Source organism: Triticum aestivum, chromosome 2B, assembly GCF_018294505.1.
Source record: "Triticum aestivum cultivar Chinese Spring chromosome 2B, IWGSC CS RefSeq v2.1, whole genome shotgun sequence".
NCBI classification, from domain to species: domain Eukaryota; kingdom Viridiplantae; phylum Streptophyta; class Magnoliopsida; order Poales; family Poaceae; genus Triticum; species Triticum aestivum.
The window spans coordinates 173,455,437-173,478,986 of record NC_057798.1 but is presented as its reverse complement, the minus strand read 5'-3'; the positions used below and the strand labels follow the sequence as shown (position 1 = coordinate 173,478,986).

The window sequence follows — 23,550 nt, the reverse complement described above, 5'->3', positions numbered from 1 at the left end:
TCATTTGCTAATTCTTCAGAATTTTTTTAAGCCCAGATTATTTATGTTAGCATTACAGCCTATATTCTAGCCATGGTAAAAACAATCAACGAAATTTTGCATATTTCAGTGGGGTCCGAGAGGTTTTTAATCCTAAAATTTTGAGTTAGATTTAACCATATTAATTTAAAATCCAATGAAATATTCCCCGCAAAAGTTTCAATGAAATTTAAAATCTCGGAATTCAAAAAATGAAATTTGAAACTAATTGCCGATTTGTTGTGTTCTAAAAATTTACAGCCTATTTCTCATTACTTATAGCCCATTTTCTGGGCAAGCCGAATGCATCCCTGCACGTCTTGAATGATTTGCATCCCAGCAGGGCTGACAAAAGCTGCTTCTCTCTTTGATAATTGAGGGGTCCACAACCATCTTTGCGTTCAACCTTTGGACTAACCCATCATATATATACTCAACATACAAGGTTACTCGTCAATTTATATTGTCATATACACCAAAACCCACTTAAGGATAAAGTTGCACTTTCAATCTCCCCCTTTTGGGTGTACAATGACAATACGAATTGAGTACATAAGATATGGAATTGGGGCTTGAGGTTGTCTAGGATAAATGAGAGGACTCAGAAGGTTGAGAGGGCTTTCTTGTGGTCGGGTACCGACAAAACAATTGGCGTCAAATGTGATTAATTGGGTAACGGTTTGTAGTCCCGAGGATCCGGGGGGGGGGGGGGGGGGCCTTGGTGTGCTTCACCTTGAGAAATTGTCCTATACTCTAAGATTGAGATGGCCATGGTATGAATAGAAATAATCTTCAAGGATGTGGGTGGGCATGGGGAACCCGTGCGATGAGGCGGACTTGACCTATTATATTCTTCTACCACCATCACAATGAGTAATGGCGCTTGTGCCCCTTTTTGTGACTCCCTGTGTCTTAACGATAAAAAGGCAAAGGACATTGCCCCCCACCCTCATCTACGTGGTCTCACTGGGGAAGAATTGGAAAGTGTGGGAAGCCATGATGGATCATGCATGGATCCACAAGATAAAAATTAGTTCCCTCCTATCCATGGAACACTTCCATAAGTACGTCTTACTTTGTGCATGCTTTCGTGAAATTCAACTCAGTGCAGACACCAAGGATGGATTGTGTGGAAACACACAGAAAGCAGTCACTACTCGGAAGCCACAGCATACAACACACAATACAGCGGCTCGACACATTCGTCCATGAAGAGTTCAATGTGGGTGCATGGGCGCTGCCAAAGGCCAACCTTTTTGCATAGTTAGAATAAAACTTGGACCGCCGATCAGTCAGCCAAGCGAAGTTGGCAAAATCATGGCCTTTGCCCCTTGTGCAAGAGAGTGCAAAAATCTACGGCAATCTTCTCTTCTAGTGTGGATTCACCCTAAGGCTTTAGAACTTGACCAAGTAGTGGCTACGCCTTGATGCCATCGAAACTCCTCTTAAGTGTGCTCGCTCGAAGAATGATGGATCAAAGTGAACAACAACAAGCCTAATGGAAGGCCATTGCCTCCCACAACATGGTCATTTCTTGGATGAATTCAAACGAGAAAATGCTAGAATTTTCTGAACAACAACAATGCTACTTGATGTCATCAAGAAAGAGGCATCACTTTGGACTACTACCAGCGCGAAGCATTCGAGACAAATAATGCTGAGAGCATAAACCCTAGGTTGTAGCACTTAAACTTTCCGCAAACCTTGTATAAACTGCTTAAATAATGGGACCATCGTTTTTTGTACAAATTCTATGTTCTGCTGAATAAAAGGACAACGCTTCTGCCGGTTGTTCAAAAAAAGGTGTGGTGCTTTCCAAAAATACTCCCTCCGTACCATTAGCAATTCAAAATTTGAACTGTTAAAACGACATATATATTATGGTACAGAGGGAGTATATACGAAACAAAAATGCCTTTTTTCCAAAAAAAATCTGCATCAGGGAACGAAACTAGTGCAGAGCTGCGGAGTTGGAATCTTGCGTGGGCACTGCTTCTTTGTTGTCGTCTCCGGTGTAACCGGGGGAACCATCTTCAGCGTTCATCTTCTTCTCTAGCTGAGCAAGAGCGTTAGTGAGAGACCTCACGTCCAAAGCTTCGCCCAACGCACCATCGGAATCATACTGAAACATACATAGAGTAGCATCAGTTTTGCCAGTATTTTACCAATAAATTAAGCAAGCAATGTTAGAAAACTAGAGTAGAAGAGAGGAGATGGACACCTTCTCCAGCCGTAGAAGACGCTCCTCCGGATCCAGACGATCAGCGCCGATCTTGCTCGGACTAAGGAGCAGGCGGAGGTGTGGCCGAAGGAACTCCGCGCAGTGCGATCCGAGCTTGCAGGCCGGGAAGGCGGACTCGCAGCCGAGCTGGAAGAAGGGGCAGTTGGCGAGCTTCATGGGGCAGACGGTGACGCAGTGCCGGTCCATCTGGCGCCGGGCGACGGCGAGGCCGCAGCGCTGCTCGCAGGGGAGGAGCTTGAAGGCGCACGCCTCGTCGTGCGCGTCGGCGCGGCAGGCGGAGACCTCGGCCCGGCAGCCCTGGGCGTGGTTCCGGCACCGCACGGGCCTGAAGCCGCAGCGCCTGGCGACGTGGTCCGCGAGCTCCTCCGGCGTCCCCAGCTCCTCGCGGCAGCGAAACCGGCCGCCGCCGGCGTCCAGGCCGCGGAGGAGGTCCCGCGCGACGGCCTCCCGCCGCTCGACCGGCCAGAAGCGGGTCGCCTCCATCTCCTCGACGAGGTCGTCGATCCGGTCGTCGCGGCCGTCGTCGCCGCCGCCCAGGTACGGCAGCCAGCCGGCGATGGAGACGGCGACGCTCCTCTTGCTGCCCGCGAAGTCGTCCAGGAACACGGCCAGCGCCTCGGCCGGGTCGTCGCGGTCGATCGGATCCTGATCCTCCTCCGCCCCGGCCGGGGTGCTGCTCCGGTGCGCGACGTAGCGCACCAGCTCCGCGCGCAGCTGGACGGCGAGCGAGGAGGAGGGGCTCCCGAGGGTGCTGTCGACGCACGCCGCGGCCAGGCCCGGGAGCAGCAGCTGCGCCAGCTTGTGCACCACCTGGATGTCGCAATTGGGGCAGGGCAGGAGGGTGGTCCGACCAACCGGGCCCTCCCCCTCGCCGCCGCCGCCGCCGCCTCCTGCTCCTCTTGTGATCCTTCTCCCCGGATCTGCTTCGACTACCGGAGCCTCCAATTCCATGGCGCGGCGTTCAGCTTCTCGCTGCGGCCTCAGCTGCACGCCGGTGACGCGTATGAGCTACTGCAAACAATGGCTGGGATAGCACGGGGAATTCGTTACCTGCCAGGGACGCAGTTGCAGAGCGGAGAGCCGGCCTAGATCGATCGATCAATCAGGTTGAAGCCGAATTCTGATCGGATTGTAGAGGCCGTCTAATTTCTTGTGGTGAGCAAAACTAAGTCAACTCACGGGATAGAACGGGAGAGAGGAGACAAGAAAAGTAAGATGAGGGATTTTATTTCAGTGAAGGAAATCGATTATTTCCTTTGTTCCGCTGGTCTGGTGGGAGGGTGAACAGTTTCCTATTCGGAAATGCTCTCCTGCAGCCGAGTATTAGGTGTACCTATTTTCTTTTCTCGGCACCTTGTATAATGTAAGATGCTTAATAAAATGAACCGAATCTAGATATGTACATGAGGGTTTCTTGAGAGAAGGACCGCCGCCGCTGCATATACTTCTGCTTCCCTCGCCTTCGGCAGTCACCTTAGTGTTAGGGTCTTCTGATTTTAGGAGTTTTATATGTTCTTCGTTGGTGTTTAGTGAACATAGTTTTATGAGAATAAAGTTCCTCTCGTCCTTTTTTGGCGGTGCCATAAAGCTAGAGAGGGTTTTTTCTGGCACATTCAATTACTCGGTGATGAATTATCTTATTCTGTCAAGTTGTTGTCATTGATTTGATTATGTGTGGAGTTGAAATTTTTTCCTCAACATCATAGTGAAGATCACAAGATTCGGCGACACAGATTTTCAAAGGTTCATCCCAGCCAGCCACTCAAGGCTTCCCATCTTTCTGGGTGGACGGCTCATGGGGCTGAGAAACCTTCATTGGCAATCAATTTCGTGTGAGCGAAAGAGTGAAAGTATCGCTGCTCACTGAAGTCTTGAGATGTTTCCAAGAGATATATTGTAATTCTTAGTCACTGGAGTTACTTTATATTTTCTTGCATCTTATATCCAAAGCATAATACAAGTGTCCCTAAAAAAAGTGAACCAAGTTTTGCTTAAGCATCAATACTTTATCTTTACACAAGAGGGGATGCCTAAGTGTCTACCATACCTCTATAAAATAAGCATCTATGCTTGAAAAACATTTATTTCTTGCACTGTACAAGGCCTAAAAGACAACTACCGCCGTTGAGCTAGCAGATTGCATATATGGCATATGCAGGACAGAAGATCCTATAGTACCCCTTTGGCCGGAACTACGTCTAGATATGTTAATTTCTTTGACAAGTATTTTCGGACGGAAGAAGTACGAGAACAATAGAGAGGGAACTTCAATGACCAACACAACACAGCGTGTTTGCCATGTCGTCTCCCACTTCTCCCTCATCACTTCAGTAGTGCTAGTGCAGCAAACCTCCACGCATTCCGTGCCGGGCACGACGCCATCACGCAACCTGCATATATACATTATTATTATCACAATTTCGTTTCTGCTTGCTAGCATGACTACGATCACAAATCATCACACTGCAGTAAGGTTCCCTCATCGATTTGAACTTGGATGGCTGCTATCTTTGGGTGAGAAATAGCCTGCATCCCTGTCAGCGGTTCCAGAAAAAAAAAACATGGATGCCGCACACGTTCTTTTTGTCCATCAGCTTATATCTATGTTCACAATGATATATACGGAAACTACACTGGCAAATTGAGTGTTTCATACGAACAATCTAAACAAGGAAAGTGAGCTCTACACACATGATGTAAAGCAATCTGAAGTACTGAAGCCTCAACTATGCAGTCTTTCCGCCAGCAACGAGTACATTGCACGTTTTCGACCTACACGATCCAATGCAGCAGCAACTCTCCTGACCTACCTAGTCACAAGGTGTCCCCGACTGGCAGCCGAGATCGCCTTGCAGCAGCTATCCCTCAACTTGCATCGAAGATATCCACATGAGAGATATCAGGATCACACCATGCGACCAATCACCTCACTTCCTTGAATCGAGGCCACCCTGCAAAATCTTGGTCCATAAAGGGGCAACCAAGATTGCACAAAGCCACACCAAGCACCTTGCAATCCCCACTAACCCTTGTCTGCAGGGCTTCTGTAGAACTCACATTTATGTTAGCTTCCCAAAGTTCCACGCCCTCATTCAGGAAGTCCGCGGCCGCCCTTTGAAAAGACAAGTGCCCTGATGCTATGTTTGATCCTGAAGAAGGACAAACATTAGTGCGTCCAAAGGAATCTCAGTGACCCATTAGAACGGGGTGTGGAATGCGGTATAGAAACATAGATGATCAATTGTGCAGCCTTGGCGAAACAGAAGTCAGATTAAGTATTATTAGGTAGGAAACTCTAAGTGCAATGCTCACACCAACAGCACCAAGGGGTTTGGTTTTCTGTGAGGTTATCAGGTTATCAGATACAAGTTTGAACACAGAAATCAGCTGACAGTCCATTCATTTTGATCCTATGACAGGCACTCACAGGACAAAATATTGTGGTAACACCGTCATAACAATTATAACTACCTGGTTTTCTCATTTTGAGAAATTACCAGCATTTCAATGTCTAAAGGTCATGATACGAGGCTGCACCGTGGGTTTTTAAGTGAGATTAAAATGTCTTTGTATGGCGTATGGTGCATGGCATGTGCAGCTTGCTGCCAGAAGAATCGCCTCTGCGGTCCTGCTAGTCCCCTGGATGCTCTGGAAGCACCGCAATGACTGCGTTTTTAATCATGGCCGCCCCCTCATTGCTGACTTGCTCACAAAGATCAAGGAGGAGGCTGCCCTTTGGGCTGCCGCTGGCGCGTTAGGGCTTAGAGCCATCATCCCGCAAACCTGGGACGTCCACTAGACTATCTTCACCCCGAACTGTAACCGCCTCCCAGGAGGATTGTAACTATTAAACCCTCCCTTCTTTTCAATACAATGAAACGCAAGCTCTTTTGCGTTTCCTCGAAAAAAAAATGTGTTCTAGGGGATGGCTACAGTACAGATATATTGAAAGAAGTTGTCGACCCCACTTTTCCTTCTACATTTTGCCACTTCTCCCCATTTCCATCTTTAGGATGAATATATTATATCACAAAATACTCCCTCCGTCCGGAAATAGTTGGCACTCAAACAGATCTTTACTACTAAAGGAGAATCGAACGTCGTGATGGTTCGACCTCCTCGCGCTACTCCTCCGCCTCATATCCCCGCCTCGCTGGAAAAAAAATCGCAGGAAATAGAACCCCACGTTCCATGGTAGCGAAAAAACCGAGATAAACCACACATTCTCCACCTTCTCCCCAAACTGTCCATCTCATTGCCAGATCTCTTTCGCACAAACCCGAACGACCCGGCTCTCTCCTCTCCTCGCGACCGCGCGGCGCCCTCCCTCCATAGGTTTGCCATAGCCGGAGCCCCCGGGCGACGACCGTCCAAGCCACTCTACCGTCATGGATTGAAGGAGGCAGCGGCGGGGGGCGGTGCAGATCCCATCTTACCCTCCACCGTCACGTATGGAAGGAGGCCATGGCAACCAGCTGTGCGAAGCCAATCCTCCACCTGGCAGTTATGTGCGGCTCCCTCCGCCGGAGCTTCTCTGCACATGTACGTTGTCTCGTCGGTCTCTTCATCCCTTTGGTCGGCACGCACCGGCGCTGCTGACCCGTGGTTGACCAGCAGCGGAGGCGTGTGTCAGGAGTCTCCAGCCGCTGCATGCTACATTATCAGGTTTGATCTTCTGTTATGTCTTGATCCCTTCAGTTTCCGATTGGAACATTCCATTCTTGTTAGTGATCATCAGGGATCCCATCAGCCCTCATATCTGGACAGATATATGGGATTTTTCATCCGTGTGTGGTTCAGTTGGCATATTATTAGGCATCTAATAAAATTGCCTAAAGGTGACCGCCGAATACCATCCCCTCACCGATCAGGCCCAGAAGATGGTGAAACTCTCACAAGGTGAACACCATGGGGTAAAGCTAGCTTATAATTTAGCGGCGGCGTGGTGTCATCATGGTCAGAGGAGGCAACTCATATGGGGATGCCAAGGAGATCAATCAGAATTCTATTGCTGTTGTTACACCAAAATATCTTTACAGCTGCTATTTTTTTAAATATCCCAAATACAGATTATTTTGTCAATGCAACAACATGATCAATCTCAATCTGGGACAATGCATTACTCATAGTATACTTAATAATTAAGTGGAGTTCCAAAAGCGACGGTGATGGTTGTGCCACCACCAACAGCAGAGAACAAAGAGGCGTGGCAGTGGTGGTGCAGAAAGAGTGATAGAGAAGTGGGAGGAAACTAAGTAGCGGCATTGGTGTAAGGACTAAGGAAGAAGGGGAGAGCATGGAGAGCAAGATGAGGTTGTGGGGAAATGCGACAGTGTAATCGCTCCCTAAGCCTATCGGCATGACCCAATTCACTCCAATTTTTTTCCAGGTTCAGTTTTGTTAGCATTGGTATTCACATTCTACTGTTCAGAGAAAAATATATTCATTATTACAGGGTGGAAGTTATCTGTACTTTTGTTTTGTACATTTTTACAGCTATACCTTAGTGGAAGTGAGCCAGGCCCTTGAAAAACACTCACGGTAGTCACTTCGTTCAGTAACATTTTTGCATGTATAGCATGTAGGTTTCATTCACATCTAGCAAAAGACTCTCCAGACAACGGAGGTTTGCTTTGTAGACTTTATTTTCTAATACAGTCAAACTTCAAGATATATGTACTTTTTTTGATAATCAACACACGCATTCAATTGAACATACTACCCGCAGAAAAGTAGTCAGTCAAACATGCTTGCATTTCCGTAGATGGTATATAGGTCCGAATTAATGATTGTAGGTGTTGACCGAAAGTGCCTTTCTGCTCCCGAGCTCATTTGAGCTCGGTGAACAGTAAAATCGAAAAAAAATCGAAAAAAAAATTGGGAGAAACATTTGGATCCCTGTAAAATTCCAAAAAGGTTCTAAGTGCTTGCAAAAATTCATCATGAAATCACATCCCTGTAAGGCGTGGCAAAAAAAAAAAAAAATTCAGTACTCCAAAATGCTTTTGAAAGTAGCATTTTCAGAGTACCGATTTTTTTTTTTTTGCCACGCCTTCTAGAAATGTGATTTCATGACGAATTTTTGCAAGCACTTAAAAACTTTTGTCAATGTTTCTCCCAAAAAAAGGATTTTTTTGAATTTTTTTGATTTAGTTTTGATTTTACTGTTCACCCGAGCTCATTTGAGCTCGGGTGCAGAAACTCTGCGTCCGGTGTTGACGTACTATGTACAATGTAAGAGAACGACATGGATGATATATTATTAGAGAAAAAAAAAGAAAGAATTAGGGTGGACGTTAATTTGCTGGAAGTGAGTACTCCACTACAATGCTTCTAATAGTTTTATAGTTCTATATATGATGCAAACCTATGTGTTCAGGAGCCGTTTTTGCTATGGAACTCTGAAGCATGTGGTTGAAGTAAACACTGGACGGAGAAAGACTTCGCATATTCAGCAGCAGACCCAAAGCTGCTGGTGCGAAAACAGAATTTGCACCGTACAACAGGCAAAGCCTCACTACAGAGTTCCGCATAGGGATATGCTTTTTGCAAAGGTAATTGAGATATTTTTTTGAATGATGATAATAAAGATTTATACTTTTAATACATGTTTCAGCTATAGGAGGATGCCAAGGAGATCAATCAGATTTCTTAACACATTAAGACATCTTCATCTTTTATTGCTACTGTTGCAGCACAATAGCTTTAGTGTTGCTATTTTTCAGAAAAATATCCCAATTTACACATTGTTTTGTCAATTTTAATTTCAAAACGGAGGTTTGTTTGGTAGACATTACTTTCTAAATATAGTTAAACTGTAACAGATATATACATTGAGCAGAGTCAACTGAACATGGTACCAGCAGAAAGAGTCAATTAAAACATGATGTATTTTCTTAGTTCTTAGATGGTATGTACTATGTAGGTCCTGGACTAATAATCGTAGGTGTTGACATACTATTTCTATTGTAAGAGAACTATGTGGATGATGCATCATTAGAAAAAAATGACAGAATTAGGATGGTTGTTATTCTGATGGACGTGATTAGTCCACTACAATGCTTCTAATAGCTTTATAGTTTTATGATGCAAACCTGTTCGGGAGCCTTTTTTTCTACGGAAATTTGAGGCATGTGGTTGAAGTAAATACTGTACGGAGAAAGAGTTTGCATATTCAGCAGCAGTGCAGGCTGCTGGTGCGACAACAGAATCTCCAAGCTGAAGTGAAACACATACGGCAAACTGTCAATCTTGTATCGAATGAGAGCCAAAAATTGATGGTAACTTCCCTCATCTTATCAGGACCAGATAGGAAGATCTCCCGAGTACACGGTCGAGAGGAACCTCAGCAAAGGGGGGCTCGATCATGTTTTCGTCGGCCGGCATTTAGCTGGTGCAACAGGATGGTCCACATGTGTGAGTGCTCAACAGGTGGGTGATATTTTTACATGTTCCCTGCTTTCTTACTATACCCTTTGCCAAAAAAAAAACTTTGGCGTCGGGTTTTGTACTGACTGATGTGAAGCCAGAGGAAAGCTAATTGCACATTTGTTCACGTTACAGTTTCTGTTTGTGGGTGGCAAGGACTTTGAGATTACCACATGTCCCCTGTTTAATTATCTATATTAAGGCGTGGCCTTCATGTGTAGCCATTTTTTCTAAGCAGCAACAAGAACCTACAATTCATTGGAGTTGGATAAAGAGTGCATATGTAACAAAAGCAGCTGCAAGCCCGAGGCAGAGACGAGGAATGACAGAGATGTACCATAGTCATGCTTTATCTTCTTCAGGGTTGGGAGGGAGAAAGGGAAATGGTGATTTCCGGAGAGGGAGCAAGCGGGAGAACTGTAGTTTTTCAACGAATGTTGAAAACTGAATGAACGCCTACTGGATAAATTACATGATCTGAAAACTTGACGCTATGTTGTTGCATATAAATAATTTATCATCCAGTATTCACCAGTCTCCCCGTGTTGTTCAAATTCCCTTCAATGATGACAAAGCATGCAGGCAACTTTGAGTATATGTACCTTATATATCATTGTCAGATTGTAAGATGTTGACGTGTTGTCCATCTTTCATTTTCAGTGTCTCCAACACAGTATGGTTTTGAAGTTTCTGCACTTGCTCCAGGACTTAGCCAAATAACTCCAGGACTTAGCCAAATAGGAACACAAGGGAAAGAGGAATAAAAATTTATATTTGAATGGCCTGGTTAGTCCAAAATCCGATGGATATCTTCCCAAGTCCTACTTATTTTGTAACATCTATAGATTGATTTGTTATGCTGATTATATATCAAATGTTCCTCTCGGCTCTCGCACAAATTATGTACTTAATTCTGGGAAAAACGGTGGGAACAAATTCCACGATAAAGATATTTGTATATGAAAGAACCAACGTGTGTAGTGGCAAGGATCGAAGGAATGATCAACACATTGATATTTTGCATGGTAGGCATAACAGAATGAGATGTCGCACGGATAAAGTGGGTTTCGAGGCGTACACGATAATCGATGAGGGACAAGGCACTATTTTCCTAATGCATTCTATATTTTATTGCTGTTGTCACCATAGAATGCATGAGTATTTAGATAGTGTACCTAGACGTTAGATACATCCATTTGAGAGCCAACTAATTCCAGACGGATGAAGTATATATTATGTACCCTATTCATTGCTTCAGTACTAAAGCCACAAGTTCCATTTCATGATCCAGTCTCCTTTCCCTTTTTTTAGCACAGGCCAGAAGCCTTCCTGTTGGAGGTACATTACCTATTTCTCCTTTTCAGGACAACAGTGACAAAGGAGGAACAATGAAAGAGCTGCACAACAGAATAGCTGGTGAAGTGGTAAGCACTTTTCTGCCACGGTTATCTATTGCCTGTCAAATCTACTTCCATGGGCAAGTACAAAATAAAAAGGTTTTCAATGATTCCTTGTAGTTACCAGGTAAAGATTTTGTGCCATCTGCAGTCCAAAATAAAAAGGTTTTGAATGATTCCTTGAAGTTATATGTAGTACAACTTACATGTGTCTTATCCCAAGGATGTTCCATCAACATATCATGACGCCTTCCAACGGCTAGCAACTTTTCATGGGACCTTGACACAGGATTAACTTATTTTTAGTAGACCTGTGATGAAACATAGTTAATTGCATGTACCATAGTGATGGCTAATAAGATGTTAAAATAACAGTATAGTATGATTTGCACATATTTACAGGTCATCTTTTATACGTACCATGTAACTTACTCTACTCGAAGCCTTTGCATAGCTTCTGCTAAACAATTAACAGTTAACTCTAGAAACGCACTCAACACCAATAAATAGAGATACAAAAATGTTTTCGTACCATTAAAAAAAACATCTCCAATCTAGCAACTGTACTATTTTCTAAGGAAATAGGAAGTACAACAAATATATCAAAAAGGGGGCCAAATACAGTGCAACAGAACAAAACAGAAATCCATCCATACGTTCACACAACTAAAATAAGCTATTACACTCATAAAATTAAAAAAATCCATAAGTATATCAACTTGTTACAGACCTGACTAGCAGAACCGGACATAGCAAATGGTTTCTGGCTGTCCGTTGGCATAACGAAGTTCTAGCATCTCTCCTCCTCGAGTTAGGATCTTCAAGTCTTTCTGGTTTCCACTAGAAATTGCAAATAATAATAATACAAATGTCAGTACGGAGCCCACTTTTTCATAAATCAAATGTTCATCGGCTAAGTGGACTACAATTCCAGCACCCTTATTTTCAGTAAATTTCCCATCCCATGCATGCAAGGGTGATATCTGGAACCTTTTTCGCTCATTGTCACTAAAAAACCTCTTTGCTAACCTCAATGACCGAATCTAGGATTCCCTGACATCATTTTCACAAGCAGATCAGTAATGGCAGCTAGCTTCTCATGTATCGTCCTGTATGGCAAACAACAGAACAATAGAAAAGCTATCAATATTGCTGAAAATCAGTTTTTGAAAATTAGGACTAATTGATAGCTCTTCAATTTGTAGACCTTTCGGCAAGCATTGACAATAGCAGACTGTACTTGCTGCGTGAATGTCTTTGCGTGCCCCCGGTCCGCTTCTTCCCTTTAAATAGAAGCATGTGCACGAAAGGCAAAAGCAAAAAACTTGAATCTAAAAGCAAACTATGAATTTAGAAGTAAATAAACATTTGTATTACAAAATACCATGGTCTCCAATGAGAATGGTCCAATTATTCGATCCAGCCCCGTTAACATCACCAGAAAAAACTCTGTGGTCCAGAGAATAAGCCTGCAAGAAATAAATTTGAACAACTTACTTCCATAAAAGGGGCAAAAGGATGTCACAGGAAAGACAATAAAAAGTACTCCCTCTGTAAACAAATATAAGAGCGTTTAGATAACTAAAGTAGTGATCTAAATGCTCTTATATTAATTTACGGAGGGAGTACCAGAGATCAATCTAGAGAGGGTATGAGGCAATAACTTGCTGGATGTAAGGATGCAGTGTCGAGCTTGATCTGCACTTGGGAGACAAACCCCAGCACAAGTTTCTCTCTGCCTCCACACCTCCCTCTCGAGCCCCACCCAGACAGAACAGAATGAAATGGCATGGCAAACAAGAAGCAAAAAAGTAACTAGAAACAGTAATTCATTACTTGGCCATGGCCTGCCTTCTGAAACTACATCTGGGTTCTACTACACATTTACACAATGTCCACAAACGACTGGTGCACAGACCTGAGATGGCCATAACACTCCTCGCTGCTCCTGAAGTTCTCCAAGCATACCCAACAAATGTGGCTGCCGCACCTGCACTCAACATGGTTGCAGCCATCAGATTTCTCAATTGTGTATCCACAGGAAGGGCAGCTCTTCACATTCGCCTTCCCTTTGCGCCATTCAAGCAGCGTCAAGTCTGGGTCTTCCTTGTATTCTTTGTAAGCTTCGCATGATATGAAAGGATGATACTCAAAATGACACTTGGTGCATATCTCCACATAGCAAGCCCCACAAGAAAAAGGTTTGGTTTCTGCATCTGGAGCTGCCACTTGGTAGATGGATTGGCAATCAGGTGTTGGGCAGAAGCGGTACATTCCTGCTCTAGATGCAACAAATGCCCTCAAGGAAGCTCTGAATAGGTCCTCCAGCTTCTCATTTGACAAGAGATGCTTCAGGTCTACAACAAGGAGAGGCTCCTTGCACCCAGTTTTCAGGCAACAAATAGGGAACCCATCATGTGATTTCATGGCAGATTCACACTGATCCACCAGACAAGCCAGACAAAACATGTGCCCACATGATTCAAGCCTAAAAGGATCTTCTATCTCACACAAGCAAATAGGGCATGCATCCTCTGACGGCTCATTGTAATCCACCCTTTGATTATCTTCTTTGCCTCCAACATTCTCTGATGCAAGTTGAACCAGGGAACTGTGTTTAAAAGAGGCTAGCTCAGAGATCATCCTTTCCACCCTTCGCTTATCCTCCTTACTGCCCCAAACTTTAAGTAAATGGCGGTGTTGGTGTAACTCAACCTTTATCTCAGGCATCTCTTTGTTAAACCCTTCCAAATCAACTCCAAAGTTTTCTACCGTTTTCTTCATCAAGTCCGGAGGTAGGTTGTGGCCACGAAGATAAATTTCAAGCGGCTTCTTCTCAAGTAGTTGTCGAAGTGTATGAACCAATTTCACCTCCGCTGCAGCCATCTGATCTTGGTGTCCAAAGACTTTAATATTTAGACTTTGCCTGTCATACATAATGTAAGTACCAGTTTCTTGTTCAATTGATTTCAAATGTGCTACACCATCACGGGACAAGAGCAGTTGAACTGCACTTAATGTCAGATCAGGGTGGTTTATGGTTTTGCCTTTCATCAAAATCTCAAGTGGCCTTCTCAAATCTGCTATTGTTTTCGTGGCATTTGCTGTGAGCTTTAATCGAAAAATACCATTCTCAGTCTTTTCAAAATTGTAAGATACACCTGCATGAAGTAGAAAAAGATACGACTTTAAGCCCACCAGCAGACAGAAATATTTTGCAGTCTCAAAGAACTAAACAAACAATACAAAGGTGGGAACAGAACTATGTAAGATTAACAGCATAGTATGAGATTCAGGGTAATGAAGGCAAGGAACAGGACATCCCTATTTACTAATGCTACATATTCTTGGATGCTTACGTTAGTTGCAGTCTCGAAGCTAATCTACATATATTAGTGTATCAGCCAGTGAAGTTTAGAGTGGTACTTAAAAGAAACTTACATGAAACTTACATCTGAGCACAAACATCACATACCACTGAATTTACACAGGAAGTAGTTACAAACCAACGGACCAACACGCCATACAAATGCTGTATGTATGCATATACTGCCACCATGCAAAATTACTGCAGCACAGTATTTTCAAAACCATGGCGACGTTAAACCGCAGTATTCCAATGCCTGGGCAATGAATACTCCTGTTTCTACAAACCATAGTTTCCTCAGTTTGGTTTAGAAAAAGAGGGCAAGACCTCTTTTTAAAATACCGCTAAAATGCTACAGTATTGTAGATACTACGGTTTATAAAAAACGTGGTACTTGCTGACGCCAACCACATCAAGTTTTTAAAACCATGGTTTAAAAAAAACATGGCATTCTACAAAAACTCCAAAAATACTTAGCTGGCAAATGCAGCTGCAGTTTTAGACCTTGGAAACAAGCAAGCCAGTGATAGATTACACATGGCTACTCTGGCATGTTTACACACATTAATTAGGCCATATCTCCTTGGCATTGTTGCATTTACCTTGTTTGGCTCTCATGAATCGCCTAAATTCAAGAACTGGAATTGGGTTCTACAAATAGGGGTGTTTGGCTACCACAAGAATTGGAATCACAAACTTCAAACCCAATTCCAGTGAGTTAGAATATGTCCAAACAATTTAACTATCAGCAAAGAATCAAATGGACTCAGCAAAATGCAGAAAGTTGCTCCTCTATGCACCAAGTCACCCCCCAAAATTTTAGATAATTTCCTGAGAATTTTATGGCGTGAACACGAGGTTGAAAATTTAAATACCAAGTTTTACAAACCCATCTGCACAAGTGCGTGGGACTCACTTGCATGAATTGATCCACCAATAATAAGCTCAAAGTTACTCCCCAGCACGCGGACAATGAGATTTCAAATAATTTTGTGGAAAATTTAGTGTGAACGTGGGGTTGAAAATTTAAATCCAAAATTTTACGAAGGCCATCTGCACACATATGTGGGACCCACTTGCACGAATTCTAAAATGCAAAATTTCGTAGAACAAATTACTTCCATTCCATGTGACATTCAAACATATATAATGAAACTGGAATCTTTTAGAATAAAAAACAGATCCATCAGAGTTGGGTTTGGGATCTAATTGAATGAATCAAAATCAATTCTTGGGAGAGAAACAAGGTGTAAGAGCATTCCTGGTAAAAAGGTGACTAAAAAAGTACAAAAAAAGAACTTAAACGCCAAATACTGTGAGCAAAGTTTGGAATAAGGTCAGCAGATGGGAAAAGGCATCTATAAATTAAATATGCTAGAATAGCAGCCTCATAGGAGTTGATTTATGATTTCGTGCTGATCCTGGTAAACAAACAAATAGGTGGTCTTTCCGGAATTCTGAAACATAAGTTTTTCCCTCACAACTCGGGCACTTTTACTTTTTCGTTATTTTGTAATCCCCAGGGTATGATCCCCTTGGATGGTCGAAGATACAGTAGAGGGAAGGGATTCGATAATAGATGATTCTTATGGCTATTCACACATCAACAAAATAGTGGTTTTAGCCGAACACCTATATGGCTACTTTAATTGTAAAGAAGAATAGTGTGTGTAGGAGCAGCCAACGACCAAGCACCGCATCCATTGATCCCCCTTCTGAGGTTACTGTCACTGCACCTTCTGAGATATTTGAAGTTTTGAACCTTCTTCCCAGCCAACATGAATGTGCATTGATAATACCACTACACAGCATATGTAGATGACTGTGTTGAGGCATCATGAATGTGCATTGATAATACTCTGGTGCAGACGAGTGTGCACAATCTGGTAATGAGAGGCAATATAGTGTTGAGGCGGCTAACTTCATTAAGAATTTCAAAGGTCCATTGCTTGCTGAGAAGTAATACTCAGCAAAAAGGTGTGCAAGTCTGGAAGTCACAAAGTATTTGAGCATACATCAGACCCACATATGGAGCAGAAGCGAGTTCAATGAGATATGCAAGGTGCACTACGTTAACATTAATCTTGCCGAGTGACTTAACAGCAAGATCAAGAAATTGAAGCTTCTTCCAGTGGTTGACTTGACAATATCAAGGTCTCAAATTCTTACCAAGTGTTGTCAGTGCACTCGATGCCAAGTCTAGGGGTTTGGTGCTAAAACAGAAGAGGGGTTCAAGCCATGAAGCTGAAATGTATTGACACTGACAGAGATGGCATAGAGTGGAGGCATCCAGTTGAATTGTTGAAAAGAACATGCAGCGGCAAACAGTGGCAAGTTTCTGTACTGCAATGTGAGCCTGATGTGTTCATCACTCCAATTAGAGGAGCTGAAGGTTATATACTTGTATTATGAATTTTACACAGTGCAGAGTTATAAAGCAGCTTATGCAGATAATATCACAGCTATGACAGGGAATATGCAGTGGGTGTCAATTGATCCAGGGTTCAAGATTCATCCTTCAGTTCAGAGACCTCTATAATAAAAGTTCTTAACAGACCTCCTGGAGACCAAGAAGTAACATGATTGGGGCATGAGAGATCTGGACTAGGAGCATGGGAGAGGAAGCTCCAGTGGATAAGTAGTCATATGATGAAACATTGCAAGGAACCTGTACAGCTAGAAGGCACTGGAGCAAGCTCTGCAAGGTAAGCATTCAAATTAATCTTGCTCCATGTTAGCTTAATTCAACACTAGTTGGCATGCAACATTTGAACCATTGTAGCTCCAGAAAGGGATGCCGGAACAAAAAGAAGAGGCAAAAGAAGAGTGTCAGGAGATGGAGATGAAGCTGCAACCCTGCAATACTAGGATCCAACCAAGTAAATGAATGTGATGATCATGAAACTTCAGTGGCATGCTAGACAACTACAAAAACCACTGCTGCCCAGCATGCAATACAAGGAGCACGAAGAGACTTGCAATTTGATTGTTTATCAGATGCTTATGTGCCCTGATGGCTCATAATGATGCCAAAAACTGTAATGGCTGCGAAGGTACCTTTTTTTAACTTTAACTTGTGAAGCTACATTAAACCTGATGCTTTTGTAATGATGCTAGATAGTAGTAAGATGGCAAGGACTTGTACTGATAAGTAGAATCTGATGTTAGGCAGCTAGTTCTGATGGATCACCTGAAAAACAGGTCTTTCACAATGTTATCATGCTTATGATACTTGCTTAAAACCTGATGCTATTGTGATGGACGTCTGGAAAATGAGTTAGCAAAATCTTGAAACCTGATGCTTATGTCGCTGATTTTTCTTTAGTGCTATATTGCTCAATATTTTTCTTTCGCCGTTTCTGTGAATGGACAAAGAGTGACTGAAAATGACATGGGAGATACAGTGCTTCTATTAATCCATAATTTCTACATGAGTTATCTTATACTTCACCCACCCTGAATACATCAGCATGGTCTAAATAAGGTCTTGCAGACCCCAAAATAAATGTATCAGCTTGCAAGCCACGGTCCAGATGCTCAAAGAATCACTAAATAGACTTAAGCAGTACAAGGGCATTTTCGGGTGAAGTCTTGCCCTGACTAGTCAAACAGAGCTAACCTGACGGTAATGTGGGGATGTGGCAAAATATAGCTGAGAACAAGAGAGCAATGGTATCAGCATAATTATAGTAGAAGTAAGGAGAGAATGAGAGTGGGTCTTCAGTAGTAGCAAAAACATATAACAAATGAAAAACTAGAGAAAATAACAAAGCAAAGTCCTGAGGAGGATAAGGGGCCTTGATGAATTTCCAGGAAAAAGATGGCTCAAAAGTCTGCCAACTCATAAAACTGACTAAATGAATAAACAGAAAGAACAAATAAATGAACCAAAATGTGGGATGTCATTCAACCATAGAACAGTGAAAAAGATCGAAGTGGATAGGAGATATGGAATGCAAGCATACCTTTTTGGCTTTGGAAACTCTCAAGCAGAGAAGTAACTTCCTGGCTGATAACATTGTAAACACGTACCGGACAGGACAGAGTGCTATGGAACACATGATTGCACTGTATTATCTGCCAAGGTTGACAACAAGGAAGAAAGTGCCCTTCAAGATGGTCCAGTGCTCTTGCAGCCTCTCGATGAAGGCTTCCATCAAAAGTTATAGTTGCTCTTGTCAGTGAATCATTTTCCTCCGGAGGAAACACCTCAACACGGAAATTCTGTCCGGGAAAACTCTTATTTGGCATGAATGGAGAAATTTCTCTAACCAGTTCTTCTTCACATGTAGAAACAGAGGGGCTAGCTATGGCATTTCCCTTGACCCTGAGCAAACGGATATTAAGGATTCTCCTTGCTGTTGTGCTATGAAAAGCATCATACAGTTCTGGCTCTGTGACATGCATTGGAATTCCTTCAGCAAAAACACAATTCTCATACTTAGTACTAACCCTGCACTTAATGTACCTTCCACCAATTCCTAGGGCAAAGCAGTCATTTACAACAAATTCAGCTTCCCCGCTGGCACATGTTACAAGTGCACGTCCACTGCTGTGTCTACGTGGCCAACATAATTTAGCTCTCACCGCAGGAAATGGTAATCCTCGATTATCGAAAGTACATATAGGAACTAATTTTAATGAGGAACCATTAAATTCTATGCCATTGAGGTTTGAAACAGCATCTTCAGCATCTTCAGGTTTCAGAAATGTAAACTTCCCCCATTTAATTCCATCTGAGGCTATCCGAAAACTTCCAGTGGATTTATGAAAATTAGCGACGCCAGAGCCAATACTATCCACCAAGAAAATAAGCTCCTTGTCATCGATATCATGAGCATTTTGATGCAAAACCTCTACTGTTAGATACCTCCCCCCAAGTTCCAAATGCTTGATTTCAGCACCTGAACCAAATAGTGCAATAGGAGAACTGCCAGGCCTCCCAGGAAATAAATTTCTCTCTAGGCACTCGTTCCTTACCTTCACATTCCAAAGCACTGTTGACAGCGCAAAAGACTTTTTCCATATTCTGTTCCGTAGCAAATAACACAACTTCATTATTTTGAAAGTTAATTTCAACAGTTATTCGGTCATCCCTGCAATCTTCCTTGAGACGCGAGATGATCTTTTGCTGATTTTGGCCATATTTGCCACAAAACCTTCTCAGTAAGTTAGTACCGAGCCCACTAATCACTTTTATCTGCAATTTTTGTTCCTCCAGTTGCTTAATGAAAGACACTGGGTGAATTGTATACAAGGCATCATGATCAACAGCGGTTACACATACCAAATATTGATTCGGGACTGACAAAATTTCTGTAAACACAACCCACTCTGGCTTGATGCCATAATTGAGCAATGAGGATGAGGGATGAAGGTTCACAACCTGACCTGTCGAAATCACCTGGTAACCAAACCTTTCATGTCCCAAAAACATGGCAAGATTACCTGTAAGTGATGATAGGATAATTCTCTTTAGATCCTTATCATGCACAGTGGGAGCCTCGGGATTCCAACGCCAATAACTTGGGACAATGATGTTCAGCTCATGCTTTAGACAGTTTTCAAGTTCTGATATGGTTTCCTGGCATCTCCTCATAGTCTTCGCATTGATGCTGTTCTGCCAGCACCACATATTTCTGTTGTCATGCCCATCTTCCCATTTCTTATAAACAGCAAGTAGAGTGAAAAGATCTCCGTCACGGTGACACAGCCGGACCTTCTGAAGGTCAGCTTTATGTTTCTCCTCATCGGTGCCCACTCTACAAAATATGCTGCTAGAATTTGCCATAACAGCAGCTAGAACTACACCTTCCTTCCTCAAACCAACATCAAAGCAATCAAGCATAATTTTCCCAAGTCTTGGCTCAATCCCCAATTTGACCAGGTAGCGTCCAGTATCAGTCAGCTCAAAGCAATTAAGTCTATGTTTGACAGCACCCAACTGTTCAAGATTCTTCACAGCCATACTGATTGCTTCGGGATTTGGGGCATCAACAAACTCAAATTTCCGTGCATCTTTAACACCCAAAGCAAGTATTCTTAGAACAGCAGTGCCAAGATGAACTTTCCTGATCTCAGGTTCTTGATGCACATCCATCATACTGAAGTCGGCTTCAGAGTAAAGCCTGTAACACTTCCCTGCTCCTGTTCGACCTGCCCGACCAGCACGTTGATTAGCAGAACTTTGGGAAATCCAATTAACTTTCAATACATTGAGACCACTACTGGGCACAAATCTGCTCTCCTTGGCCAGTCCAGAATCAACAACATACTTTACTTCTTTTATTGTCAGTGATGTTTCAGCCATATTCGTGCAGAAGATAATTTTTCTCTTTCCAGGATAGCTTTTAAAAACACGGCTCTGTTCTACATGGGAAAGCTTTCCATGCATAGGAAGTACCACGGCACTTGCATCGCTGAAATTTTCACAAGCCCATTCAACTTCCAGCTGAGATGTCAAGAAAGCAAGGACAGCACCCTCTTCTTCATTCTTGTGAATGATGCTTACCATCCTTACAACATCATTGACATAAGAAGCAGTTGCACAAGCATCACACATTGAGTTTGGCACAGCATTGGAGGAAGCCTCCACTGATACATCTGGGACATAATTAATTTCAACAGGAAAATTTCGCCCTTTAACATGGAATGTTTGACAGCCATAAAAGTAGTCAGCAAGTTTGTCAGCATCAGCAGTGGCAGACATTATAATGAGATGCAAATCCAACCTATCAAGCAGCTTCTTCTTGATCAAGGCTAAAAGAAGATCAGTGTTCAAGCTTCTTTCATGAGCTTCATCAACAATGATATATGAAATGCCATCCAGGCCCGTGTCGTTCATGCAGTGATGTAAAAGACAACTATCTGTGCAAAATATGATCTTCGAATTGAGGTCTTGAGAATTTAAAAAGGTTGAATATGACAACACAAAATTGTCTTTGTAGCAGCCGTTGCTTTCTTCATCCACTCTACGTGCCAATGACATGGCAGCAATTTTTCGAGGTTGAGTACAGACAATTGAGCCATTAGCAGCAAGACCTGAGTCAGCAAGAAACTGAACTAACTGTGTGCTTTTCCCAGAACCAGTCTCTCCAATTAAGATCATAACCTGTAGAAACAGAGCATGCATAATTTGGGTCACAAGTTTTGCAACGGTATGTCATAATTCACAAAAAAAAAGAGGAAAGTCAAACTAAATAAGGGAAGTTTTGATATGCGGTACCTATAACTCGAGTCATGAGACAGACTAACTACAGCTAAGAGTGAAGTTCATAAAGGATCAAATGGCTCACACTACAAATTTGCAATGCTATCACAAATAAAACTGCAGAGGAACACACATCCTCACCTGATTATTAAAAATGTGATTGAGAATTTTTCTGCGGTATGCATAAATTGGTAGCCCCTCGTTGAGTCTCCTGCACTCGCGAAGCATCGTCATGTGCAACCTTGCGAAGTCCACATCCTCGCCTTCCCCAATCCCAAACACATACACCCCCTCCTCCTCCACCTCCTCCTCCTCATCGGTCCCATGTAACATGGCACGCCGTATGGAACTCATTGACGCTTTGTACTCGGCAATTTTGGCATCTACCAAGTCCTTCTCGGCCTCCAATGTTTTCTTCTGGAGATGGAGCTGGTCGAAGTCGCGGAAGGAATTGCGACTGCGCAGCCGGTGTTCCAGAGACTGGATGGAGGCTGCGAGCTCAGCGGAGCGGGCGGTTGAACGGGAAACGAGGTCGGTGTCGAGGAGGCGGGAGGCGTGGGAGGCGAAGAGAGAGGCGATGAGTGGGAAGGCGTGGGCGGCAAGCGCGGCATTGGGGAGGTAGGGCGTGAGGAGGTGGAGGCCCTCGAGGCGGAGCGACCAGAGCTCGCGCGCTGCGGCCGCGGCGGCGGGAAGGGAGCGGAAGAGGAGGCGTGCGGCGTCGCGGCCGGAGGAGAATACGGAGAGGTTGTCGGGGGGCGGCGAGGGGAGATCGGCGACGAGCGCGTCAATCTCCGTGGCGGTCGGGTTGGAGATGTTGGGGCCCGCGCGGAAGAGGATCACGGCGAACCGCGGGGCCAATTGCGGCTGGCGGTGGCTCTGCTGGTGGTGCGGGCGGCAGTGCGGAGGCGGAGAACCCCAGTCCGGCGGGCGGAAGGGGCGGCAGTGATTGGATTGACGCATCGAGGCAGCGGAGGCGCGTCGAGAGAGGCACGGTGGGGCGGCGGCGCGTCGAGGGAGGATTGGTGGCGGGGGCGGGGATGCGTCAGGGGAGGCGAGGTGGCGGCAGCGGCAGCGGCGCGACGAGGGTTTGCGGAGGTTTCCTTTGGGCCCTTGTTTTTCTCCGGAGGATATGTACGGCTTCTCTCAGAAAAAAAAATGTGAAATTAAACTATTGGGTATCCAGGCGGTATTGTAATCAGCCCGGATGAGGCGCGAAATGTGTAGCATACTGTGTGTGTGTTGTGAACTTGGGAGAGAAACGGTCTCTTCTCTCCTAGGTCTCTGCATATACGACGCCATTTGCCCCTCTCGGGGTGTATCGGCTGCCAACATTATTTCAGGTTCTTCAATATCGACGAGTTGTAAGTTTCTTGTCTGGTTGGTCATGAAGAAAGGGTGATGGATGTCTGGTTGTCGTGGGTTGCTGCATTATGGCATTTTTCACCTTTTATGATTAACTAGCAAAAGAGCCCGTGCGTTACAACGGGGGAGAAAACCTAACACACACTCTTAACTCAACAACCATCACTCAAGGCCACAATAGGTCCATCTTCTTTATTTTTACGAGGCATCATATTTGTGTTGCCGCTTATCCTCCTTCTCACCCTCGCCGGCGATGGCCTCGGTGTTCACACAAAACAAAAAAAAACGTGTGTTGAATATGGTTAATCCTAAGGCGTCTCTCTCTCCCTCTCCCTCTCTCCCTCTCCCCCTCTCTCTCTCGCTCGCTTTCTCCCACTCTCGCGATGAGAAATCTGTTGTTTCCCTTGCGACATTTTTCAGAGGTATGCACGTGTAGTTATCGATGTTTTTTTTTCCATATATGGTTATAGTGGGGTATTTATTTGCAATCTGGATCGCCGTCGGTATGAAAAAACGGATCTTGCAC

The 23,550-nt window shown here is 43.8% G+C and overlaps 1 protein-coding gene and 1 pseudogene across 2 annotated transcripts; both read right to left on the bottom strand.

The window, feature by feature from the left end:
• Positions 1–1,710: 1,710 nt before the first annotated feature.
• Positions 1,711–3,714, bottom strand: LOC123044169 (uncharacterized). 2 transcript variants are annotated; one of them, XM_044466827.1, is made up of 3 exons: positions 3,315–3,714; positions 2,240–3,244; positions 1,711–2,140 (listed from the first exon to the last, which is right to left on the bottom strand). In XM_044466827.1, the coding sequence occupies exons 2-3, from the start codon at positions 3,209–3,211 to the stop codon at positions 1,970–1,972; spliced, it is 1,143 nt and encodes a 380-aa protein (XP_044322762.1). In that variant the 5' UTR covers positions 3,212–3,244; positions 3,315–3,714; the 3' UTR covers positions 1,711–1,969. The 2 variants fall into 2 exon arrangements, with proteins under 2 accessions (XP_044322762.1, XP_044322761.1); XM_044466826.1 differs by having other exon boundaries at positions 3,311–3,710.
• Positions 3,715–4,227: 513 nt separating this feature from the next.
• LOC123044168 (ATP-dependent RNA helicase DEAH12, chloroplastic-like) lies at positions 4,228–22,811 on the bottom strand (annotated as a pseudogene).
• Positions 22,812–23,550: the final 739 nt, after the last annotated feature.